The sequence below is a fragment of the Eucyclogobius newberryi genome, unplaced genomic scaffold (genome assembly GCF_026437365.1).
Source record: "Eucyclogobius newberryi isolate DKJ021-1_F unplaced genomic scaffold, fEucNew1.0.hap1 SCAF_2, whole genome shotgun sequence".
Classification (NCBI taxonomy): Eukaryota; Metazoa; Chordata; class Actinopteri; order Gobiiformes; family Gobiidae; genus Eucyclogobius; species Eucyclogobius newberryi.
This window is the reverse complement of record NW_027315834.1, coordinates 10,588,133-10,609,339: the sequence shown is the minus strand read 5'-3', so window position 1 is coordinate 10,609,339 and position 21,207 is coordinate 10,588,133. Positions and strand designations below refer to the sequence as shown.

General features: G+C 41.7%; 1 protein-coding gene across 5 annotated transcripts in view; it reads right to left on the bottom strand.

Moving 5' to 3' along the window:
* Window positions 1-4,742: 4,742 nt before the first annotated feature.
* Window positions 4,743-21,207, bottom strand: part of whrna (whirlin a) — a 277,090-nt gene continuing 260,625 nt past the window's right edge. For all 5 annotated transcript variants that reach the window (XM_072453448.1, XM_072453449.1, XM_072453445.1 and 2 more), the window contains one exon: window positions 4,743-5,354. In XM_072453448.1, the coding sequence (XP_072309549.1) occupies window positions 5,239-5,354 (116 nt within the window). In that variant the 3' untranslated portion in view covers window positions 4,743-5,238. The remainder of the gene's footprint in view (window positions 5,355-21,207) is intronic.

The window sequence follows — 21,207 nt, the reverse complement described above, 5'->3', positions numbered from 1 at the left end:
CCTCTTCCCGCATCCCGCTCCTCCACGCTGTTTGAGCAGTTTAAGGCCCTCCAGGCGCGTTTCTCTGCGCCCTGTGGACGAGTTGGGTCGGACTCAGTACCGCTAGCGCGCACCAAAGTAACATGCTATTGGACTGTCCTTTTGTCTGGGCATCAATGGCTAGTTTCTAAATATTTTTCTATTAACAACCATGTTCTACGTGTGAATGAGAGAATGCATGGTTTATGGTCTGCTTTTAGGATATTTGATTCTTAAAATGAGTCTAATACCCCCTACCCCAAACCTCCTCTACCCCATTGCCTACTCTTCAACCCCCTGTTACATCCCCATCTTTTTCTTTCTACTTCTTCTGTCTTGTTCATTTTATCTGTATATTATTGTGTATTGTACGTGCTGTCCCCCCTGTCTGTAAATACCCCCCCCCCCCTTTTTATGTTAAGCGTCTTTGGGTCACTGAAAAGCGCTATATAAATAAAAGCTATTATTATTGTTATTGTTAATATAATATATGTTAAAATAAAGAACGTAATTTCCATACCTCCTGTTTCTGGTCAGTCAGTCCTTTTATTTCGGTGCCCAAGTTATAGTGGGCTCAATTTTAGTTGGGTTTCCTGGACCCTTATTGTGGGTAACACATAGGGGGATTTGTTAGTCTAAGCTATAAACCTGCCTCTTGGTCACCACATATAAATGAGACCCCAGTTCATTTAGCACTACTTACACTCGTCTTGGAAAGTTCTGGTTGTGCCGTGACCTGACGACGCTGAATAAAAAAACATCACCGGTAAGAGGCAAAAGCGTGCTGCGTGGGCAACTGGCGTCAACTAGCCGTAACAAATCTAAATTGTACCAGTGTTATACTTTCTAATCGAGGGGCCGATCTCAGTGATTCACAAAAAGACGATCAGCGATTCCAAGTTTCCATGCACAGAGAAGTCAGAGAGCGCTAAACAACCAAACTCAATTCCACCTAAAACCTGTCTGAACACACATTTTGTATCTATAATAACAAATAAGAATGGGAAAAATGTGACTGGATTTTCCCTGACAGTGTGGACAGCCCTAATCTGACTTTTATTAAAAAATGCAACCCAGGACACTTTCATATGTGGAATTGAATCTGATTTTGTAACACGCCTGCAGGCACGTTACAAAAACCTGTCTATAAACCAGACAACAGCAGCAAAGATAGAAAAACAAAAACAGTTAACATATAATTGGATTTGTAATGTGTGAAGAAGATAAAGTTGATATTTTAAGACAAAAGATAAAGTTCATTAGCACAGCTCCTAGTTTTGTCCCGTTTCTTGGCGCCTCATTACTGTCAATAGTGGTTTGGATTCTTCTCGAAATGTCCCCGAGACGTCATGGCTGGTTTGCCTTTTGACTTTATCCGGGATTTCATTTGGACAGAGGATGACATGTAATTTCTCGGGAACGGGTGAAAATGAATAACAACGATGAGCTGTATGAATCAAATCCATGCGATACCCTACAAACCTTGCCTCTTTCACCTCGGCGACGAACTAGCGTACTTTGTTGTTTGGCTAGTTATGTTCAGTTCGATGTGTGAAATGTGCTCAAACGATCAAGATCGAAACGAGACGACAGACGAGACTGAACACACCGGCTTGATGTATTCTGAGCTCAATAAAATCACACGTTGTTGGAAAGGCAAATGTGAGTTTATTCCAAAAGGGCGGCCGGGCTCCACATGAACCAAAACGAGGAGGAAAGAACTGGAGTGACAGCGGATCTAAAGGGCCACAGTCCTCGTGGAACTACTGTGGTTGAAGTATGGGACCTAAAACCATAAGCCATTCTGAAATATAGAACCGATCTGCAGAGTCACAGACAAGCATCTCATGTGTACATAATATAGCCTTTGTATTTACATTTGTTCATGTATTTACACAAATCCAGGCGTTCTCAGTCACAAGCTTCGGCAGTGTCCGGGTCAGAGCCTTTTCCAGGACCCCACGTTGGTTTTGGGGACATGGAGAACATCGCAGTTCTGACGTTCTTCTGAGCCCAATTCATTTTGTCCAGTATTACAAAGAACTCATTCATGTTTGCGCTTTTAACCCTGCACTGCTCTGATGTGGTTCCGCTGAATTGTTCTCTTTCCTTCATGCTCGTTTGAGACTTATTTAGTTCGTTTATTTCTCTTCCTGACTTCCACTGACCCGCACTTCTACTGTTTGGGTATTTTTAAGAAAAAAACTGCAAAAACAAGTTCCTGAGGTCAATTGCACTCAATAAAACGTGGTTCTTTTGCGTTTCTTTGCCGTAGTGCTCATGTTAAATGCAGTTAGAACTATTTGTTAGTGAAGTGGCACTATTTCGCTGAGTTTATTCGGAGAAAGAGAAACAAAAGCCTCTTTACATCCAAAGTCAGACTTTTTTAAGCTCAGTTTATATAATATTTACAAACTTTGAGCGAGTATTTATCAGAAAAACTGAAATTTCATCAAACAAATCTCAAAAATGAGGTTTGTCCCTGTTGTTTTTCCTGTCACTTACAAAACAAAATACTTTAAAGCAACCGCTGCCTCACCTATTTTGTGAAGTGAAATTAAAAACTGGCAACTGGCGATTTCTTTTGTAATTAGCGTTCAGCTCAGGACTTTGTTTAGGCTCAAAACGCAGGAATCCTCGTCCCATTTCCACCGTAGCAGCAGAACCACCCGCCTCCTCGGCCCAAACTGTTAAAAGTACCTGTTTAAGATGTAGTTTAAAAATACTTACAATCACTTGAGTCACTTTTACTTCTACTTGAGTCATATTTAGTTTGAAGTAACAGTTCTGATTGGCAAAAACTGCAAAAAACCTGCTTAAAACTTCAGTTAAGGTTTGTTTTTGCGTCTGCTTTTGGAAGAAAAAAAAACCCACAAATCTGTGCAATATTTAGTGTTTTGCTTGTCCGAGTACATCAACTGAAATCATAGATCAAATTTTAAATACATTTTATTCCCAAACTGTTACTCAGAACTCAAGTATCATTTTCTCCGAATACTTTTAGTCAGTATAATATTTGGGCCAGTACTTGAGTAATATTATTTTGAAATAACGTTTCGCTTGATCTCACCTCTTCACCTCTGACTTTAAGAGTAAAAAGACAGTAAAGTAAAAGTCTTTTGAAAACTAGAGTTAAATGTAGTGATAATATAAAGAAATGTTGTGTTTTTTGGTCATTTCTTTAATTTGTCTTAATGTAATGTATACTGTACATTTTTCTTTCCTCAAATCATATCAAAAGTGCTGAATATATTCACAAAATCATAATAAAAGTGGAAAACCTTTTATTTAATTATCTTATGTTTTCCGTCTTTGTGAAAATGCTCTGTCCGTTTAGTGAATACGCTCTAATTCTCTACTTAAACATTTCGACGTAAATGTACATTTTTTCATTTTACCTATGGTCTGTGATTGATCATAATTCTCCAAAAGATCAATTATTCTCACCCTTCTATAAGCTTAAACGTGAATACACTTGGGAATAGTGGTGCAGTTCTGGAAAGGCTCTGACCCGGGACCAGGAGAAAGCGGATTGTTTTACAGTCGTGTCCGAGGAGCGTCTATCCACAAAAACAAACGAAACATGGAGGTCTCAGCGTCTCCAGAGGTTTAGTGCATAAAGTTCTCACAGTTGGGAGGTAACACGTTGAGGGTTCAGGGTGACCACCTCCAGAGGCTGTGAAAGTGGGACAAGGAGGAAGTTTAAATAGTGTAACGTTCTAACAGGGTCTGCAAACGTTAATCTTCTAAAACCCGCAGAGGCTTTAGAAGGCGCTTTCACAAATGACCGGGGTTGTCCAAAAAACTTAGAACCAGACATTTATCGATCCTTAAATGGAAACTAGACGCTAAATTGAAGCCAATGGATAGAAATAAATCACATAAATAGGACAAAATGTGTAAGAATATGTCAGAATATTATTGTTATTATTTGTTATTTGTGTTGTTACTTTTTTGTTATTTTTATAACAGTGGTTCCCAAAGTGGGGTCACGGGGCGCTGAGCTGGGGCCACAAGATGATTTAAAGTAATGTAATAATCTTTATGACACTGTATTTAAATGATTCTTTTTTTTTTTTTTTTTTTCAAACAGTCTATTTTAGTGAATTGAGGTCCAACAGGTTTCAAATTTAGACAAGTTAAATTATTACCACGTTTAATTTTCGTCTGTAGTGGGGGTCGCGTGGCCGTGGTCATTTGAGGGTCCCGGCCTGAACTGTTTGGGAACCCCTGGTCTTTAACAGTGGCTCCCAACACTTTTCTGCCTGGAGTAACCCCTAAACTTCTTCCCACACTCAGAACACCCCTATCACATATAATGTATGATTCTTGATGCGTCAGAATGCATTCAAATCATCCCGATTACCTCGCGGTCAGTGCTTGTGTCCACCCAAAAGCCCCCGTTCCCCTGGTTGAGAAACACAATGATTAAAAGGTGCATTGTACGTAACTTTTGTGGTGGAGGGTCTGGACCGCAGGATGGAGTAAAACTATCTCCATGGAGACAAGCGGGAAACGCAGTCGGGCCAATTATGATTGTATGTGTTGAGTAAATGTTAGATTATTTTAATGCCATGCTGTGGAAAACTTGAAACAAAGGATTAACATCTCCATGGAACCAAACAAGTGGCAGACCCGCCGCCAGACAAGCTGTACATTTCACCTTTAACATCTACCTTTCTAGGACATATTTTATTCTCATTTTGAGGTCTAATGGAGCATGTTTGATTGTTTTAAGTCTCTTTAAGTTTGCTTTGACCAAAATGAACTATTATTTGGAAGCTGGAAAACGTAACTGGTCAAAACAGCTCAAACCGGACTTAAATCCAGTGTTGCAGTCGTGAAAGCGCCCTATAAATGAGATTGGGAAACAACAGGCCTCAACATGTTCCAAGACTGGACGGTCAATAATCTATGAAAGGAACAGCATCATCATGACGTCATTCTCATGTTTAAAATACAAAAAATAATACACGGTGGGACAGGTGGTCACCCTAGTCAGTTATTGTCCTGAACACTTCTTGGAGGAGTCCCCCACAGAAATCTCCTTGTTCCCCGTGTTTCACAGAAAGGCGCCGTTTTGAGTCCGGTTTGTGCAAAGTCTGGATCAGTTTGGATCAGTCCGTCAGCAGCAGCAGCAGCAGCAGCAGCAGCTATAGAGCCACGTTGAAGTCCGTGACCAGGAAGTCCACGTAGTCCTTGTCTTTGGTTTTGAAGGCCTCAGCGATGATGCGTGCCGCGTCCCTGTGCTCCCGGCCCCTCAGCGACAAGCCGTTCACCTCTAGCAGGATCTGACCCACCTTCAGCTGGCCGCAGTTGTGTGCCGAGCCTCCCCGCTGTCCAGCACCAGGAGAGAAGAGAGAAGAGAGAAAAAAGGGTACGTTAGTGTGGGCAGGAGGGATAAACAGCTCTTAAACATATTGGGGGGTAAACCCCAAACATCGAACATTGCCAGTAAGATAAGATAAAACTGTTGTCCTCAAACTGTGGCATGAATAATCCCAGAAGTACGAGGGTTTTGGATATAAAATGTGGTTTTAGAAGTAAGCCACCTGCCAAGGGTTGTAGTCAGAATCAGAATCAGAAAGGTTTATTGCCATTGTCATTGAACAGTTTGCAAACATAGGAACTTGTCTCGGCGTTAAGGTGCAACATAAAACAATTAATGATCAAATAATATTAGCAACGTCTATAGAGTCAAATATGGCATGCGTAAATTAAGAATACTTAGGTATATAAATAAGGTAAAGAATAAAAATAGACTTGGTCGTAAATAGTGCAGAAAGTGAACAGTGCGTGAATAGCATTGGTTGAATAATTGTTAAAGTGGCAGGTGTAAAGAAGCAGTTCTTGTGGCAGGAGGTTCTGGACTGGATGGACCGTAGCCTTCAGCCTGAGGGGAGTGGCTCAAATAGTCTGTGTCCAGAGTGAAAAGGGTTGGCTGTGATCCGACCTGCTCGTCCCAGAGCCCTGGAGACGTACAGGTCCTGCAGAGATGGAAGTTCGTGGCAGAGCACACAATGCGCTGTAGTCTCTGTTTGTCCCTGGCTGTGGCTCCAGCGTACCACATGGTGATGGAGGAGGTGAGGATGGACTCAATGATGGCCATGTAGAACTGCACCATCATCTCCGCTGGCAGCTTTGCTTTCCTCAGCTGCCACAGGAAGTACATCCTCTGTTGGGCCTTCTTAATGAGGGAGCTGATGGTGGGCTCCCACTTGAGGTCCTGGAAGGGGGGAGGAGTCTACAGTGGAGATGGGGGAGTCTGTTATAACGAGGGGGGGCTGGGGGGCAGTGACTTTCCTGAAGTCTACGATCATCTCCACTGTCTTCTGGGCGTTGAGCTCCAGGTTGTTACCTCTGCACCAGGACACCAGCCGGTCCACCTCCCTCCTGTAAACGGACTCATCCTCGTCCGAGATGAGTCCAATGAGGGTGGTGTCATCTGCAAACTTGATCAGTTTTACAGAGTTGTGGCTGGAGGTGCAGCAGTTTGTGTACAGGGAGAAGAGGAGAGGGGAAAGTACACAGCCCTGTGGAGTTCCTGTGCTGAATGTCCGTGTGTCTGAGACATTCTTCCCCAGCCGCACGCACTGCCTCCGATCCGTCAGGAAGTCAGTGATCCACCTGCAGGTGGAGTCAGGCACGTTGAGCTGAGAGAGCTTGTCCTGGAGCAGAGCAGGGAAGATGGTGTTGAATGCAGAGCTGAAGTCCAGAAACAGGATCCTGGCGTAGGTTCCCGGGGAGTCCAGAAGCTGCAGGGTGAAGTGGAGTGCCAGGTTTATGGCGTCATCCACAGACCTGTTGGCGCTGTAGGCGAACTGCAGGGGGTCCAGCAGGGGGGAGGTGAAGGACTTGAGGTGGGGGAGGACCAGACGCTCAAATGACTTCATGAAAACAGACATCAGCACCTTCTTGGGGAGTGAGAATTGTTTTAAAAATATAAGGTGTTTAGGTTGCGGTCCATGCACTGAAGCTGACAAATCTCATAAAACATAAACATGAACAGCTTAAATTACCCCCTTACAGAGTGACACTGAATGCCCCGCGGCAGGTTGCCTGGCGAAGCTCACGTCCCGGGGCCAAAGCTCTGAACACCTGAGCGCAGCGCTGATGCCTGTGGCTTGTTTTTGAAACCAAGCAGCCGGGGACAGAGTGGTAATCAGAATCCGAGAGACCGAGGCCGATCGGTGCTTGAACTGGCCTTTCAAAAATGACCACTCTACAACTAGAATCCTAAATACGTCTAAGGTTCTAGTGTTCAATTATGTCATGTATTATCCATTTATTGATTTGATTTTACCTTAAACATGTGTGAGGAGACTCAGACACCCAAAATAGCCCCTCTTTCCTCTCAGTTTTTGCTAAATGTAACTTAATACCAGAAGACAGGCTCATTCCTGTGCTCGTTTGGGGTGAAATTGCTGCGATAACGCGGCGCCGTTCGCACAGACGCAGGTCGTTTACGCGGCACGTCAGATAAAAGCCTCGCACGGCCCCCCGTTCTCTCCTTCTCTCTGGCCCTATCTGACCTCATTACAGACACAAACATGCTCCCGGTGGCGACTGTGCCGGACCGAGAGCCAGGGCCGATGGGAGAGCGCCGATAACGGGGCCGGGGGGAGCTTCTGTCGTCTCCATCCGCCGTGAGATACAGAGCCTCACATCAGCACACACAGAGTCGGGAGGTGAGCGAGTGTCAGCAAACAGCAGGGACGTAACGGCCGGGAAATATCTCGCTACATTCTATTTGAAGGAAAACAACAAATAATCTGTTATAGCCTCGGTAGCATCTTTGTTTTAATGGCTTGGATTTAAATTGCGCTCAATTGCAGATATGGGGATGGGGATGAAAACGTGTTAGAAAGAGACATTTTAAAAACAAAAAAAAACAACATCTAGCAAAATTCAAATGTTGGAATCTCCTAAATCGTCCTTATATATATTTAAATATAGATATGTATTTTTTGCCATGATAAGCTACACACTTACTACAACATACACAAAGCTCATAACTGTCCTTAGTGCAGAAAAGAAACAATAACTCTTGATGTAATAAACAGCCTTTAGGTTAAATAAGCTTGAATAATAGTGTTGTATACAAGACACTTCTAGAAATTTGGCATTGGAGTTGCGGTTCATTGGCTCTATAATGATCAAAAAACACAAAAAATACTAATACACTAAATACTACAAGTAAATACAGTACATTTTACATACACACACCAGTGTATGTATGTGTAAGTGTATCAGTGAGCCACAGACAAGGCATGTGTTTAAACTATTTCTGTTTGTTTATTAAGTATAACTCTTGCCCTCCTCTATAATTCATAATTACTGATCTTTCACAGAGTCGGAAGAAACCTTAGTCTCATTAAATGTAACCCATTATTCACCTCTATCCAAAGCAGGCACAAAACCATTTTTAGTAGTAACATTTTATTGTTGTATGAGGGGAGCATGAAATCTCATTGTCTAAATGTTACAAGACTGTCCATGTAAAGCACAATGCGTAACATTGTGGTGTATATGCAATGTGCTCTGAATAAAGGTCCTCTTCTTCATTTGCTACAGCTTAGTAATCCTTAAAGAAGACACACTATGCTTTTGTAAATACAGAGTAGTGGAATCCAGGAGACTAAAGCTCAGACCGGCAAGAATAAATACAAATACGTGTGAGTAAATGTGAAAGAAAACTCTTGAAAGTTGATATTTATTTTATTTATTTTATTTATTTTATTTATTTTATTTATTTTATTTATTTTATTTATTTATTTTATTTATTTTATTTATTTTATTTATTTTATTTATTTTATTTATTTTATTTATTTTATCTATTTTATCTATTTTATCTATTTTATCTATTTTATTTTGTTTATTTCATTTATGAATTCTATTTAATATGTTGGGTTTTTAGCTTCCAGTAGTCTTCCTGGGGTCCATTCAGCATAACATTTATATTCAGACAACGTTATACACAACCACAATGGCCTTTTTACAATATATGACAATAAAATACCTCAAATATAACAGTTCACTTATACATTTTTATTTTAGAGTATTTTTAAAGGAATATCTGTTACTTATTTGCCTTATACTAACAGACGGTGGATTCTGAGCAGCTGACACTCCCAATAAACAATACAGGTTTCTTGAGAAAAGACCTTCTGCGTGACATGTTTATGACAATACTCACTGTACACTGCTTTTTCTACAGAGACTTTGGAGTTATTTGCAAATACCTCTGTTTAGGATGAGAATAATCTGCCCTTTGCACTTTAATACATAACTGCAGCTTAAATAGAAGTTATTGGTGAAACGATTAACCAACAGACATATTTTTAGACATTTCTAACACATATTCTAACATATTCTAACCCCAAAATGTTTTCTAACAGAAAACCACTAACGACATTTGAGCTTCCCCTGCCTTTTCTTCATATTAGACCTTGCTCAAGGGCATAATAACTCTGTGTTAGCCTTTGCCAGGTGAGAGCTACACCTGGAGGCAGCACAAATGTTAATACCTCCACACAATAATAACTGCAGAGACTGAATATCGTTTTGGGTCAAGGCGATGCTGTCGTTCTTGAATTTTCACTACTTTTTGAAAGATATATTCAAACTGAAGCTCCAAAGCTTTTTATTTGGTCCACAACGTATTCAATTCAAAACTTAAAGACATTCAGCACCGTTAATTTGTGCTGACAGAGAAAACACTAACTTTGTGCCAGGTTTGTCTCATGTTTTATTTCTTTTTTATAGAAGGGCCATTTATGAAAATACATCTTTATGAATTAAAACAGCTCCTGTCCATGTTAAAGAGGCCGACACAGTCTCTTCATTCAAGACCAGGCTTAAAACTTTCCTCTTTGACATAGCTTATTGTAAGGCCAGTTGGAAACAGAAACAAAAAACTACTTTTCCTATCAACAGTAGTTCATATTTGCGTTCAACTGTGTCTGTTCATTGCTGAGAGGAGAGCTACTGTTTCAGACACTGCTGATGCCGCTCCATCTCACGGCCCGGACCAGTGGACCTGCTCCTCAACTGTCTGAGGAACGCTCTCTACTCTAGATGAACGGCTCCTCATCTCATCGTGAAACTCTCTTATCTGCAAATGAAAGCGCATCAGTCCTGGACCATCTGCAGCTCGCCCGTCTGTGGGAGCAGGACCTCTCCTTCGCCCAAAGGGTTTTGTAGTGTTTCCTCACAGAAGGAGGGTCTCAGGACAGGAGACCATAACCCTAACCCTGTGACCATTGTTTCATCTGCCTCTTGATTTTATTGTTGATTTTTTTAACTGAAGTTTCCTCATATAGTGTCATAAAGATTGATCCTGCAGATTTCACACTTAACAATAACAATATTTTTGAGGATTTTTCTATATAATTCATACTTTATTTTAATGTAGTTTTAACTTCAAACGGTATGGGAAAATTGAAATGTTTCTGCACGTTCAGTCGTATCAAATAATCAAAGTACCAAATCTCCCCAAACAGTTTTAGAATATAATAAGTTGACCAAATAAACCGTGTCGTTTAAACTCTGACCCATTATTCAGACATACGTTTCCTGAATGTACAAAAAAAACTTGAACAAAATCTAAATTCAAAGGGGCACTATATATTCAATCAATCATCACGGAGACAAGCAAGCGTCCCCAAGTATTCTCTGGCAGTAAAAACGCCCGTAGCTGAACAAATGAAGTATAGATAACACTGAGGAACATTCCAAGGCAAAGCAATAAGATTTTCAGTGTCTCAAAATCATTCCCAAATCCCATCTTGTTCCAAAGACCGCACGAGGGCACGCTGTATCTCCCTCAGCACCCTGTCTAAGCAACCAAAAAAAAAAAAAAAAACACACAGATTTCGAGAAACGGGCGACGTGAGCGGCAGTGTTGGCCGTTGTCATGGATACGGGATACCGCTGTCAAGACCGCGGTCCCACGCTCGCTGGTGATGACGGGAGGTGCTGGCAGAGGAGCACATCTGGCTCGGTTTGTTCCCATCACCTTCCCTCCCACGCCAGCGCCGATTGTCAGGTTTGGGAAGGAAAAACGTCCAGGAAGCAGCATCACAATGGCTGTTTTATTCAGTTCATCCGTCTATTTTTAGTTTTATTACATGCTTATTTTTCTGTGTAAGACGCATGATCATTAGCATTTAGATCGAATGGTAGTTAGTCATTGAAAGTGTGTCATGTGTGTCCAATTCGTTTTGCCTCCATTAAGGAATTTTGAACATTCTGACGTAGCATTTTTTAAAGGGTCCATAAAAAAAAAAAAAACTGCATTGCCAGAAAGCAGGGGGGAGTGAATGAATACTAAAATGTAAAGCACTTAATGGTTGAAAGGGGCTCTATAAAACTAAAGTTGGCTGCACACTAGAGGATTTAAATATGTATATGAGGGATGTCTCGATGTCAAATGTTTGTTGTTACGATTATTGTGAGAAAAAACATCAAGATTTTTCACGATTTGTCACAATTATTGAGACTGTGACAAAACAACAGTGAAATCTGACATTTTCCTTCATTCTTGTGGTCTGACACATACTTTTCCTCAAATTTGCGACTGGCTTTACAAAATATAACTTTCTGAAAGACAAAATAAAGTTAAATATGACAAAAAAGCCAGATAAAAAAAAAAAAAAGTCTATTTTTGGCCGTATATTGAGCAAAAAATGCTTAAATTTGCTTCTAAAATTGTCACAATTATTATTTTTTTTGGTTCTTACCGTTATATTATGACCTGAATAACTACTAATATCGATTAACCGAATAACCTTGACATCCTTAGTCTATATAGTGCGCAGACACAGACAAAGAGCAGCGACACCACGCACTGTTTTCAGGAAAGATCTGACTCCAGCGACTATGACGGTGTCAGGCGTCCAAACAAACACGCAATGGACATGGGATGAGCGCCGAGAACTACCTCCCCGTGTGCTATAGCGGTGAAAACGTGACAAAAAGCAGAAGCGGATGTGGATGAAACAAATCCCGCTCGTAAAGGCCACGGGAGTGTTCCGACGGGGCACGTTCCAGTCAATGCAGTGATGAGAAATGAAAAGGTTTGAACGTTTCTACAGTTTAAGGCGGTCGATAAGCCACAGCGGCCTGGCTCCATCAATCAGTCAATCAGATAGCAATCAATAAATAATAATAGTCTAAAACACACGGCACTGTGTAAATAAATAAGAAATAAATACGTAAACAAACAAGCAAATAAATAAGTAAATAAATAATAATGCTTAAAACATAAGTTGTAAATAAATAGTAATAATAAATATTAAATATAGCCGCAAGCGGCAATGATCGGCCCTCGCCACGCCGCCGCCACGCCGCAAGAGGAGGGGGCCCCAATTGTCCTTTTATTACATCTACTGCTGAATCTGTGACGCTGTCACATCTTCTCCCCTTTGTTTTACCATCAAAAAGCAATTTTATTTTGAATTCTTGGCAAAATGTGCGGCTTTGCCGCACAGACACCGTGACTCTTTGAATAAAAATGTGGATAACTTTTGATGGTCCACCCCTGAAGATGAGTCTCACCAAATTTCAGGTTAATAGGGCTGACGCCCTAAGAGGAGTTTGTGAAAATCTAAAGTGTAAACATGTTCTGGCGATTTCCCCATTGGAATAACATGGGAGGTTTCGGTCATCGTTACGGCAACGCCATAACAATTATGACATGGGTCTCATTGACTTTTTTGATGGGGATGCTAAAATTGAGTTGTGTGTCAAATTTCATATAATTTCGCAAAACTAAACATTTAACCTCCATATAAAATCTGTAGGGGGCGCTGTGGCGCCAAATGAATTTATTTCACTTCAAGTAGGTTTAGGGCAACGAGTTTAACAACTGATTCTAATTTGACGCAATTCGGACTTTATCTGCGCAAACGGCAGAAATTTTAAATATGGGAGATTTCTGAAATTCTAGCTACAGTTTGCGGCTTCGCCGCACAGAGACCGTGAGAGGTATCAATGTAATTTGGATAACTTTTGATGTCCCACTCCTCAGTAGCATTTTCACCAAATTTCAGCTTTTTAGGGCCAACGCCCTGGGAGGAGTTCGTAAAAGTACGACGTTTGGAAAAACTCCGAAGTCATGTTTAGCCATTTTTGAAGCAATATGGCCGACATTTGGTTGGGCGGACGGCGTTGCCGTAATAATATTTTTTACTTCTCTTGTCACCATCTACCTCTGCGCCAAATGTCATGATTCTACGATCCGATTTTTTTTGGGTCATTTCCCATCTCTCAATGCATTTTTGGTACATTTGGGGGCGCTGACGCGCCAATTTTTTTTATTTTAGAAAAGGGAAATAGACAGAATGTAGAGAGGCACGATTTTTAGAGGTGTGAACATTTTTGTGATTTTTCGTCAATGTTCACTGGGTGAAAAATAGGGGGGTTGGTCCCGAGAAGAAGAAGAAGAAGAAGAAGAAGAAGAAGAAGAAGAAGAAGAAGAAGAAGAAGAAGAAGAAGAAGAAGAAGAAGAAGAAGAAGAAGAAAGAAATATAGCCGCAAGCGGCAATGATCGGCCCTCGCCACGCCGCCGCCGCCACGCCGCAAGAGGAGGGGGTGCTAACGCGCCCCAATTGTACTTTTATTACGCCTACAGTGTCAGTCAAATTTCCTGCGCCGCCGCACAGAGACCGTAGCACTTGGAATATAAATATGGATAACTTTTGATGCCCCGCTTGTGTAGATGATATTTCCCAAAGTAAAGCTTGATCGAGCTATTGCCCACGGAGGAGTTTGTTAAAGTGTGAAGCATGAATTTGAACATTTCAAAGATTTGGCGTTTTCCCATTTGTGACAGTATATTTGCAGCTCCACGGCACAGAGACCGTACCACTTGAAATTAAAATATGACTGACTTTTGATGCCCCGCTTGTGTAGATGATTTTCCCCAAATATGAGCTTGATCGGGCAATCGCCCTAGGAGGAGTTCGTTAAAGTGTGAAGCGTAAAAATGTGGTCATTTTAGAGATTTCGCTGTTTTCCCATTTCTGACATATATTTGCGGGTCCGCCACACAGAGACCGTAGCACTTAGAATCAAAATATGGATAAGCTTTGATGCCCCGCTTGTGTAGATGATATTCTCCAAATATGAACTTGATCGGACAATCGCCCTAGGAGGAGTTTGTTAAAGTGTGAAGCGTAAAAATGTGGTGATTTGAGCAATTCTATGATTTTCCCATAAGGATAACATGGGATGTTTCTGTCATCGCTACGGTTACGCCGTACAAAATATGACTTTGGCTCTCATACTTTTGTGATCAGGATGGCAAATTAGAATTTTGTTCAAAATATCATGTCATTTGGAAAAACTCTATTGTTTATAGGCCACTCTGAAGGCCAAATAGTCAGAATTCTGGGAAACGTTTGCGGCTCCGTCGCACAGAGACCGTAAAAGCTATCCTTAAAATTTGGATAACTTTAGATGCCCCACTTATCTAGAGGACGTACACCGATTTTGAGGTCGGTGGGCAAAACGCACTAGGAGGACTTCGTTAAAGTGTAAAACATAAAAATGTTGTAATTTGAGAGATTTTGTGGTTTTCCCATAGGGATAACATGGAAGGTTTCTGTCATCGCTACGACTACGCCATAAAAATTTAGGCATTTTTGTGATTGGCTTTTGTGATCGGGACGGCAAAATAGAATTTTGGGTAAAGTTTAGACAATTTTGGTAAAACTAATTTTTGACCTTCAATGTTAATTTAAAGGTCACTCTGTAGGGGGCGCTATCGCGGCCATTTCAATTTTGTCAGCCTAAACTGGTCCAAACTAGAAAGTTGAACAACTGATTCAAATTTGGTCCTAATCGAACTTGTTTTGATCAAATGGGAACAATTTTTAGATCTGCAATATCCCAAAATAAGTTGTCCAACTTTGCGGCTGCGCCGCACACAGACCGTAAAAGGTATCTCAAAAAATTGGATAACTTTAGATGCCCCACTTGTCCAGAGGACGTCCGCCGATTTTGAAGTCGGTGGGCAAAACGCCCTAGGAGGAGTTCGTCAAAGTTTGACGTGAACAAAATGGCTAACACAGCGTGTTTTCATTTTCAAAGGAAGATGGCGGGCATAGGGTAATTCTGGGGGCGTGGCCACAATAATATTTGTTTTTTGTCCTCACGAGAGGAATGCGTGTTCCGAATTTCGTAGCTCTACGACAAAGTTGACCTCGGGGCGTCTCCCATAGGCGCAATGTATTTTGACTTTTGTCGATAGCGCTGTCGCGCCATTTTTTAACGAAAAAAAAAATGGCCCAGAAAAAACAAAATTTTTCGCCGATTTTGAATTTTGGGCAAAGTTTGGTGAGTTTTTGAGCATGTTCAGGGGGTCAAATTAGAGTTCAAAGCGCTGAAGAACAAGAAAAATTAAAGCCGCAAGCGGCATCCAACGGCCCTCGCGGGCCGCCTGCCTTCCGACTCTGCTCTCTGCATTTTACAGATTTGGCGCTAACGCAATTGTCTAAGAACTAAGACAGCGACACATTGGACATGTTCAATGCTGTGCTTACCAGTGCAAATGAACACAAATATCGGTCAAATGTGCAGCTCCAGCGCACAAAGACCGTGACACTTGGAATAAAAATATGGATAACTTTTGATGCTCCGCTTGTGTAGATTATTTTCCCAAAATATGAGCTTGATCGAGCTATTGCCCACAGAGGAGTTCATTAAAGTGTGAAGCATAAATGTGAACATTTCAAGGATTTGGCGTTTTTCCCATTTGTGACATATATTTGCGGCTCTACCGCACAGAGACCGTAGTACTTAAAATCAAAATATGGATAACTTTTGATGCCCCGCTTTTGTAGATGATTCTCCCCAAATATGAACTTGATCGGGTAATCGCCCTAGGAGGAGTTTGTTAAAGTGTGAAGTGTAAAAATGTGGTCATTTTAGAGATTTTGCGGTTTTCCCATAGGGATAACATGGGATGTTTCTGTCATCGCTACGGCTACGCTTTACCAAATATGACTTTGGCTCCCATACTTTTATTTTGGGGATGGCAAATGAGAATTGTGTGCAAAATGTCATGTCATTTGGAAAAACTCTTGTTTATAGGCCACTCTGAAGGCCAAATAGTCCAAATTCTGCGAAAAGTTTGCGGCTCAGCTGCACAGAGACCGTAAATGTTATCCATAAAATTTGAATAACTTTAGATGTCCCACTTGTCTAGAGGAGGTACACCGATTTTGAGATCGGTGGGCCAAACGCACTAGGAGGAGTTTGTTAAAGTGTGAAGCGTAAATGTGAACATTTCAAGGATTTGGCGTTTTTCCCATTTGTGACAGTATATTTGCAGCTCCACGGCACAGAGACCGTAGCACTTAAAATCAAAATATGGATAACTTTTGATGCCCCGTTTGTGTAGATGATTTTCCCCAAATATGAACTTGATCGAGCTATCGCCCTGGGAGGAGTTTGTTAAAGTGTGAAGCGTAAAAATCTGGTCATTTTAGAGATTTCGCTGTTTTCCCATTTGTGACATATATTTGCGGGTCCGCCACACAGAGACCGTAGCACTTAGAATCAAAATATGGATAACTTTTGATGCCCCGCTTGTGTAGATGATTTTCCCCAAATATGAGTTTGATCGGACAATCGCCCTAGGAGGAGTTTGTTAAAGTGTGAAGCGTAAAAATGTGGTGATTTGAGCGATTTTGCGAGTTTCCCATAAGGATAACATGGGATGTTTCTGTCATCGCTACGGTTATGCCGTACAAAATATGACTTTGGCTCTCATACTTTTATGATCAGGATGGCAAATTAGAATTTTGTGCAAAATATCATGTCATTTGGGAAAACTCTATTGTTTATAGGCCACTCTGAAGGCCAAATAGTCAGAATTCTGGGAAACGTTTGCGGCTCCGTCGCACAGAGACCGTAAAAGCTATCCTTAAAATTTGGATAACTTTAGATTCACCACTTGTCTAGAGGACATACACCGATTTTGAGGTTGGTGGGCAAAACGCACTAGGAGGAGTTCGTTAAAGTGTGAAACAGAAAAATGTTGATATTCGAGTGATTTAGCGGTTTTCCCATAGGGATAACATGGGAAGTTTATGTCATCGCTACGACTACGCCGTAAAAATTAAGGCATTTGTCTGATTGGCTTTTTTGATCGGGACGCCAAAATAGAATTTTGGGTAAAGTTTAGAACATTTTGGTAAAACAAATTTTTGACCTTCAATGTTAATTTAAAGGTCACTCTGTAGGGGGCGCTATCACGCCCATTTCAATTTTGTCATCATAAACTGGTCCAAACTAGAAAGTTTAACAACTGATTCAAATTTGGTCCTAATCGGACTCGTTTTGATCAAATGGGAGCAATTTTTAGAGCTGCAATATTCCAAAATAAGTTGTCCAACTTTGCGGCTGCGCCGCACACAGACCGTAAAAGGTATCTCCAAAAATTGGATAACTTTAGATGCCCCACTTGTCCAGAGAACGTACGCCGATTTTGAAGTTGGTGGGCAAAACGCCCTAGGAGGAGTTCGTCAAAGTTTGACGTGAACAAAATGGCTAACACAGCGTGTTTTCATTTTCAAAGGAAGATGGCGGCCATACGGTAAGTCTGGGGGCGTGGCCACAATGATTTTTTTTGTTTGTCCTCACGAGAGAAATGCGTGTCCCGAATTTCGTAGCTTTACGTCAAAGTTGACCTCGGGGCGTCTCCCATAGGCGCAATGTATTTTGACTTTTGTCGGTGGCGCTGTCGCGCCATTTTTTAACGAAAAAAAAAATGGCCCAGAAAAAATTAAATTTTTCGCCGATTCTGAATTTTGGGCAAAGTTTGGTGAGTTTTTGAGCATGTTCAGGGGGTCAAATTAGAGTTCAAAGCGATGAAGAACAAGAAAAATAAATATAGCCGCAAGCGGCAATGATCGGCCCTCGCCACGCCGCCGCCACACCGCCGCCACGCCGCAAGAGGAGGGGGCGCTAACGCGCCCCAATTGTCCTTTTATCACGCCTACTGCTGAATCTGTGACGCTGTCACATGTTTTCCCCTTTGTTTTACCATCAAAAAGCAATTTTATTTTGAATTCTTGGCAAAATGTGCGGCTTTGCCGCACAGACACCGTGACTCTTTGAATGAAAATGTGGATAACTTTTGATGGTCCTGAAGATGAGTCTCACCAAATTTCAGGTTAATAGGGCTGACGCCCTGGGAGGAGTTTGTGAAAGTCTAAAGTGTAAACATGTTCTGGCCCCATTGGAATAACATGGGAGGTTTCGGTCATCGTTACGGCAACGCCATAACAATTATGACATGGGTCTCATTGACTTTTTTGATGGGGATGCTAAAATTGAGTTGTGTGTCAAATTTCATATAATTTCGCAAAACTAAACATTTAACCTCCATATAAAATCTGTAGGGGGCGCTGTGGCGCCAAATGAATTTATTTCACTTCAAGTAGGTTTAGGGCAAAGAGTTTAACAACTGATTCTAATTTGACGCAATTCGGACTTTATCTGCGCAAACGGCAGAAATTTTAAATATGGGAGATTTCTGAAATTTTAGTTACAGTTTGCGGCTTCGCCGCACAGAGACCGTGAGAGGTATCAATGTAATTTGGATAACTTTTGATGTCCCACTCCTCAGTAGCATTTTCACCAAATTTCAACTTTTTAGGGCCAACGCCCTGGGAGGAGTTCGTAAAAGTACGACGTTTGGAAAGACTCCGAAGTCATGTTTAGCCATTTTTGAAGCAATATGGCCGACATTTGGTTCGGGGGACGGCGTTGCCGTTATAATATTTTTTACTTCTCTTGTCACCATCTACCTCTGCGCCAAATTTCATGATTCTACGATCAGATTTTTGTTGGGTCATTTCCCATCTCTCAATGCATTTTTGGTACATTTGGTGGCGCTGACGCGCCAATTTTTTTTATTTTAGAAAAGGGAAATAGCCAGAATGTAGAGAGGCACGATTTTTAGAGGTGTGCAAATTTTTGTGACTTTTCGTCAATGTTCACTGGGTGAAAAATAGGGGGGTTGGTCCCGAGAAGAAGAAGAAGAAGAAAGAAAGAAAGAAAGAAAGAATAATATTCCGATGCGAAAACAATGTTTCCCATTTTTCAAATATCATAAACTATACATTTTCGGAAAGCGCTCGCGCTTTCCTACCTCATGGTGTGGGTCCCTGGTCACTGACGGGTACTTTCGTTAATTTTGAGTGGGCTCCGCCCACTTTGTGTTTTTGGCCCTCTATACAGTAATAATGTTAATTTTTTGCATTACATGCTTATATGCACGGAACATGCAAGAGATGGGGAACGTATTCGTGAGCTACTTAGCGCAAATGAGTGCTTTATATGGGGATGACGACCGCTTCGCGGTCGTCATCTCAATGTAAAGTGCTCGTTTAGTGCGCACTTTTGCACGGGCTTCGCCCGTTTACAACGGTAATGTTCCATTTTCCTACTACTAATTAGTATGCACGGGGCGTGCATGAGTGAAGGAGTGCGTTAGTGAGTGTTTGGAAGTGGGCGAGCGCTTCGCGCTCGATTTCGTGCGCACTACGTGCGCACTTTCGCAGCCGTGCTTCGCACGGCCTTACGAGATTAATAGGCCTCTCGCCAGCTTGTGGCGCTCGGGCCTAAATATAGCCGCAAGCGGCAATGATCGGCCCTCGCCACGCCGCCGCCACACCGCCGCCACGCCGCAAGAGGAGGGGGCGCTAACGCGCCCCAATTGTCCTTTTATTACGCCTACTGCTGAATCTGTGACGCTGTCACATCTTCTCCCCTTTGTTTTACCATCAAAAAGCAATTTTATTTTGAATTCTTGGCAAAATGTGCGGCTTTGCCGCACAGACACCGTGACTCTTTGAATAAAAATGTGGATAACTTTTGATGGTCCACCCCTGAAGATGAGTCTCACCAAATTTCAGGTTAATAGGGCTGACGCCCTAAGAGGAGTTTGTGAAAATCTAAAGTGTAAACATGTTCTGGCGATTTCCCCATTGGAATAACATGGGAGGTTTCGGTCATCGTTACGGCAACGCCATAACAATTATGACATGGGTCTCATTGACTTTTTTGATGGGGATGCTAAAATTGAGTTGTGTGTCAAATTTCATATAATTTCGCAAAACTAAACATTTAACCTCCATATAAAATCTGTAGGGGGCGCTGTGGCGCCAAATGAATTTATTTCACTTCAAGTAGGTTAAGGGCAAAGAGTTTAACAACTGATTCTAATTTGACGCAATTCGGACTTTATCTGCGCAAACGGCAGAAATTTTAAATATGGGAGATTTCTGAAATTCTAGCTACAGTTTGCGGCTTCGCCGCACAGAGACCGTGAGAGGTATCAATGTAATTTGGCTAACTTTTGATGTCCCACTCCTCAGTAGCATTTTCACCAAATTTCAGCTTTTTAGGGCCAACGCCCTGGGAGGAGTTCGTAAAAGTACGACGTTTGGAAAAACTCCGAAGTCATGTTTAGCCATTTTTGAAGCAATATGGCCGACATTTGGTTGGGCGGACGGCGTTGCCGTAATAATATTTTTTACTTCTCTTGTCACCATCTACCTCTGCGCCAAATTTCATGATTCTACGATCAGATTTTTTTTGGGTCATTTCCCATCTCTCAATGCATTTTTGGTACATTTGGGGGCGCTGACGCGCCAATTTTTTTTATTTTAGAAAAGGGAAATGACGGGTACTTTCGATAATTTATAATACTGACGGGTACTTTCGATAATTTATAATACTGACGGGTACTTTCGATAATTTTGAGTGGGCTCCGCCCACTTTGTGTTTTTGGCCCTCTATACAGTAATAATGTTCAATTTTTGCATTACATGCTTATATGCACGGAACATGCAAGAGATGGGGAACGTATTCGTGAGCTACTTAGCGCAAATGAGTGCTTTATATGGGGATGACGACCGCTTCCCAATGTAAAGTGCTCGTTTAGTGCGCACTTTTGCACGGGTTTCGCCCGTTTACAACGGTAATGTTCCATTTTCCTACAACTAATTAGTATGCACGGGGCGTGCATGAGTGGAGGAGTGCGTTAGTGAGTGTTTGGAAGTGGGCGAGCGCTTCGCGCTCGATTTCGTGCGCACTACGTGCGCACTTTCGCAGCCGTGCTTCGCACGGCCTTACGAGATTAATAGGCCTCTCGCCAGCTTGTGGCGCTCGGGC